General features: G+C 34.1%; 1 protein-coding gene across 1 annotated transcript in view; it reads left to right on the forward strand.

Annotated features, from left to right (window-relative positions):
* The window catches only part of LOC132057558 (protein arginine N-methyltransferase 1.5), a 29931-nt gene that overhangs the window by 17385 nt on the left and 6546 nt on the right, over nt 1-6000 (forward strand). The window contains exons 16-19 of the mRNA XM_059450196.1: nt 4034-4126; nt 4254-4357; nt 4806-4854; nt 4964-5050. Of these exons, the coding sequence (XP_059306179.1) occupies nt 4034-4126; nt 4254-4357; nt 4806-4854; nt 4964-5050 (333 nt within the window). The remainder of the gene's footprint in view (nt 1-4033; nt 4127-4253; nt 4358-4805; nt 4855-4963; nt 5051-6000) is intronic.

A 6000-nucleotide genomic window follows, 5' to 3' on the forward strand; every position in this document is an offset into this window, starting at 1 on the left:
AAAATAAAAATATACCAGATTAATAATATATTTTATCAATACCCAAGTTTTAGTCGAACTCCCATCATATGGTATAATTAGTAGGTTCTCTGAAAGCATATTCATGAACTTATTAACCACTCACACTAACTTGATAGTTAGTTATTCAACTCGGTGCCCCATTATAGTTAAATACGACCCATATCCTCCACTTATTATATAAAGAACTTTATCGACGATATTGCTTTGTATGTGGACATACCAAATGAATCCTTTAAACTCCTTTATTAGGCTGCCAAAATGGAAAATGGAACGGTCTTTTATGGCAATCAAGCGTAAGGCAAGATGAAGTCATTCAATCAAAACCAAAGATAACCTTAAGGTCAATTACGCCAAGTTATTTTTTTTTATACGATGCGTAATCGTATCATAACTCTGAAACCATGTTCGATAGATCTTCAATAATATTAGACTCCCCACTTAGATCGAATCACAAATGGTTCATAAATACTCAAGTTCTCTCAGTATCCTCCTTTACACTATCACCACATTAACGTGTTTCTCATATTCCTCAAGCTTGTGCTTTACCGGAAACAACGCATGTTAACAAAATTGTGTAAGATGATTACTTTTCTCACTGATAGTCATGACGTTTTTCGTTACTGGAACTTCTTTTATGGTTCATTTTATTTTCCTGATGTGTGATAGTCTTAATATTCCACGTCTTGCTCTTCGACAACTAATCAAGTCACTATACATTGAGTTTCATGCTAAACATCTTACTATGTTGTTTTATAAATTCTTACAAAGTCTTATTCTCAATCACAACTTGGAATTCATCCAGGGACTTACTCCACGAACAAGTTGTGCATCTCGTAGTGCCATTATCATGCTCATACTTAATACACTTAAATTAAGCATTCTTACACCACAATCACACTTATGACATCACCATTACGACATTACCAATACTAGAAAATCACTTTAGAGAGATTATTAATCTAGAACCATACAAACACTTTGCTCAAAATATCTTTCTACACAGTAAAGGCCAACAAGTTTAGGCGTGGGTATGCCATTAAACTTCATACTTATTGCTACACTCTTTCTCTTTACCTGATAAGACAATAATATAGAGGCCCAACAACCCCATATTTGAATAGACTCTTACACAAAAAAATAAAAAATATATCATTTGACCACTTTTTATTTTTTTTTTTTTTAGCTAGGAACCCGCAGCCTCACCCTTAAATTCAACGATTTCTTAACGTTCAAACTTTACCAACTTAGAACTTCTGAAAAATATTTGGCTGAATTTTATTTTAAAAAAAATAAAACTATCCCAAAGTGTATATGCCTGTGGTCCAATCTCAACTTAATCAATGCACACAACATTCCATGTACTCAATATAACTCTCAGTAACATATAACGTTAAAAAAAACTTTCGAATCAACCCACACATACCCATTGAGGATACGCATGTCCTAGCCATCTGCGGAATTAAGTGTCAGCACATTTAGACTAGATTCACCTACTGAATAAGGAATAAAAGAGTGGAAACCATTAGATGTTCTTAGCTTTTCCTCAAATGTTTTCTATGGGCGCTGTTACCCATGAACAAGACTCTACTAAACATCCAAATGCAGACTTAAATTCAAATGCTTGCTCAACTTTGGAGTCCCAAAATAACTATGAATTGATCTGATAATGAGCAACATCCTTCTAAACTGTACCTTATTTTCATATCTTAAGCAAATTTCGCATTAACCAAAGTAAATAAGCTACTCCTAATAATATAATAATTAATTACGGAATAATTAGTGTCTCAAAATATTAACCAAATACTGCCCAAATCCTTAACCTGTAAAAGCCAAAGAAGTACAAAACAAATTTTTCCTATCTGAAAAGAAAAAAAAGCATTAATAAATAAATGATAAAGACACTTTTTTGGTATTACGAACAAATGTTTGCCTGAACCAATAGATATAGTTGAAAACTATAGCTGCCTGGTTGCATTACTTTTCATATTTTTATCATCCTTCTCAAATACAGTACTTATATGTAAATATAACCTAGTTTCTCCTCGACCTGCCACTCTTTACCTAGTCCTGGAACAAGTGTTAGAAAATACAAAACCTACAACAAGCACAAAAATATTATGCACAAGGATTATATTAATATAATTGTGCTTCAAATCAATGGCTTTACTAGTAGAATAGGATATATCCTGACACAATTTACACTAAGGACACAAAAAGCATTGCGAAAGAATTTATCAGTGGACACAATCCACATGAAAATGTGTCAACTATATCAATCACTAATGCTCGAGAAGGGTTTTCAATCTTGATAAAATTATCATACTTGCTTTTGATGCATACCTATACTTCTCAAAAACAGCATCGAGATGTTGCATACTTGATGTTTAATTTTAGCTGCATCCTCAGATCACATCACGAAACAATTTATAAAGAGAGCTTGTTGCAGGTTTTGAAAATGGTATGTTGCGGGCTGGTCTCGTGGACCTCTTGTCAGAGCTTCACTGCAGGTTTAAATATCTTCACTGAGAGAATGTCAAAACAAGGAAGAAAAACGGAGGATATGCATTTGACCTATAAAGCTTAAGTTTTTCAAATTCACAATTCAAGCACACTTCCCAATAAATCAAAACTCGTTCTCGCAAGCCCGGATTTCAAACTACACAAAAATGGATTTAGAATGGTCAAAACCCCACATGTAACCACTTCTATATCTTTTGGAGGCTTTAGTAAAAGTCAAATTTTAAAGGTCGAAAACACCCTCTGGTCAATGTGTTCAAAACCCGACAAGACTGTATGTTTTCATGAAGGCCTTCAGAGGATTCTAAGATATATAGAAGTCTAAAAATCCGAACTATTTGCCCCTTCAAATCAATTTTGGGCTTTGAAGATGCCAAACTTTAGTTATATTTAAATATCCCATGTTTTCATGGAAGAAGATTCACCCAGTAATTATGTAATAAACTTAAATAAAGATTAGAGGTCTACAAGTTTGATGATTAGGGTGGAAAACTATTTTTCTCTTTTCTTTTCCTCTCTTTCTCCCTCCCTTTTTTTCTTTCTCTGCGTTTATGCTTCTGTTATGACTTAAGAACGTTGGCTTTCTTTGCTTTTTAAATCGTTCTTTTCTTTCCTTTCCGAGGGCCTGTGCCCCCCCCCCCGGGATTTTTTTTTCCTCTTCTGGTAAATTACAAATTAACCCCTCATTAAAATTGGGGTTGTTACAATAATAATCAAGAGAAAACATCAAATCAAAATTTGAAAGTTGAATAATTTAATGAATGGGGTCAAACATGTTGAGACGTCCCAAAATGTAAAGTTTGTTAAGAGACATTACATATATGATATACCTGATGGTTATAAAAATGTTACATATACCTGATATGTGTAATTGGAGAAAATCATAATTCTATATTAGAAAAATTTAATTTCTTGCAGCTAAACCTACAAGGTTTGAGTTGGCCTCTTTGGCCATGTATACAATTCTATGTAAGCCCATATCAAATCTCGTTTTCACATATTGGAAAAATTCTGATTTCTTGCAGCTAAACCTGCTAGGTTTGAGTTGGCCTCTTTGTAATATATATACAATTCTATGTAAGCCCATATCAAATTTATCAAAACCTCAAAGATATGTTATCTTCTTTCTTACTGGAGTAGAGTGTACTCCACTTGGTCTTCTAACAAAAAAGCGAGGACTCTGCTTGAATTAAGAATTTTACTAGTTGGTGGCTCCTGGGACAGTCTAGACTGGATTAAGGAATAACTAGTTGAACTTGACTGAATCCACAGAAGTTTCCTTAGTTCCGTGCATGTGACATCACTTATAGAGTCGGGGTCTTTATTGACTTCAAATTTGATGGAAAATCCAAATTGTCAATTGATGTTTTCATTCTCTTTCCATAAACCCTTTGTTGGAAGATTTGGCAGCCAACTGACTTCTACTTTACTATTTTAGCTGACTCTCACTAACTTTTTCTTTACTTTTTTGGTGAATGCTATTTATTTGAGACAGAGCTTACTAAAGATTGAGGGCTGGGAAAAAATTGTCACCATAGTTTCAAGTGACATGCGCTGCTGGGATGCTCCGGAGAAAGCTGACATTTTGGTATTAAACTGACTCTTCAGATGAAGAAACAAACCATTTTACTCAAAAAATATAATCTTTGGTGAATTACTTTCATTTGCAAATTCTCATTTGAATTCCTCTCATCATTTATTTTTAACTAATACAGGTTAGTGAATTACTTGGGTCATTTGGTGACAATGAGCTGTCACCCGAGTGTCTTGATGGTGCTCAAAGATTCCTGAAAGAAGACGGAATTTCAATCCCATCATCGTATGTATTCAGATACCTATAGTCCTTTGCATTTCATGTTCAAGGATATACACTGGTTTTACATGACCCACAGAGTTCTGTCTCTGGTGGTGAAGATTAAATATGAGTAGGGGTTAATGTCTGCTCATTTGCAAGCATCTGCTGTAGAAATGTACAAATTAGTTCACATGTCTGATAATATTAGAGTTGTGTGGTTTTGCTTGAACTAATCTGGGGAGGTACAGTGATTCCAAGAGTAGTGAATTACCTTTTTGTGACATAAACACATAAAATTGGAACTTGTCTCCTTGAGAAATGATCTCTTTCTTCTCACTTTTCCCGGTAGTTTCAATCTTTTATATCTCCTTGGCTGCAAATTTCGCTGTCGATCTAAAAATGGAATATTTTCCTACACACCTAGAAACTTCCACTAGTCTGCCGTGATATTAAATTACTTTGCTTATCTCAGGTATACAAGTTTTTTCCAGCCTGTGACTGCTTCGAAATTATACAATGATGTAAGCCCTTGTCTTTTTTTATATTATATGGGGTTCATTGACCTCACTTTAAGTTTGCATTTTCTCTTTATCTATTTTATTTGTTACATGGATTTATCTATTATCACAGATCAAATCTCACAAAGATCTTGTGCACTTCGAAACTGCTTATGTTGTCAAGCTCCACCGTGTAGCGAGGCTTACTTCTCCTCAACCGGTAAGTTCATTTACGTAACAAGCATCCTGATTTAAGTCCTATAAGTTTTCAGAATTGAGATCAGAAAATAAGTTTATACACTGTTGTAACAATTAAGCATTGCAAAGTGTTCCAAACACTCATAAGAGTTGCTTGCACTGCTGACCCAAGGGAATAAAGAATCGTAAGGTTATCTTTGTTATCTCCCTTGAAAATATTGCAACTGGTATTGGGAAAAGACAAAAAGAGCTTAGTACAGAAACATAATGAAATTTGTACAAATAATTTAATCTACTCCATTTGTTGCATGAACAACAAAGTCAGTAACATGAATCAGACATATCACCCCTCTTTTCCACAAGAGCAGGAAAGAAAAGAACGAAAATTAATGATGTTTGTAAATCTCTTGAGTTAATAAGTAAAAGTGATTTTGGAATGGTGCATCCCATTTTCAACCTCACTGTTGTAAATCGCATCATATGACACACTGCTTCTTGCACTAGAATTTGAAGAGGGAAAATCACGCAAAAAATGAATAGAATGAAAAAGGAAAAACATGCATAGGTTCCATTGGTATTGCGCTTGATGCAATTTATCAAGGCTCCAAGACATACTTTTCTTTGCCAATGAGCCTCTCTTGAAGAGAGATGACTCTAGATAATTGATATTTCACTTTATCGTTATGTTTTTACAATTTGTTAGTCCATATATTTGTTATTCATGCTTATTATTATTAGTCTTGGGCTAAACATATATGTATTTTTATTTTTGCACCATTGCGCCTTCTTTCATTAAAGCCCCGCTTTTATTTGCGCTTTGCGCTTAAAGCCCCAGCTGACCTTAGGATTTTTTTTTTTTTTTGCACTTTTCGCTTTTGATAACACTGTCTTGCACTAGAATTTGAACAGGGAAAATCAGGCAAAAAATGAATAGAATGAAAAAAAAAAAGGGCATAGGTTCCCTTTTTACAA

Source organism: Lycium ferocissimum, chromosome 1, assembly GCF_029784015.1.
Source record: "Lycium ferocissimum isolate CSIRO_LF1 chromosome 1, AGI_CSIRO_Lferr_CH_V1, whole genome shotgun sequence".
NCBI classification, from domain to species: Eukaryota; Viridiplantae; Streptophyta; class Magnoliopsida; order Solanales; family Solanaceae; genus Lycium; species Lycium ferocissimum.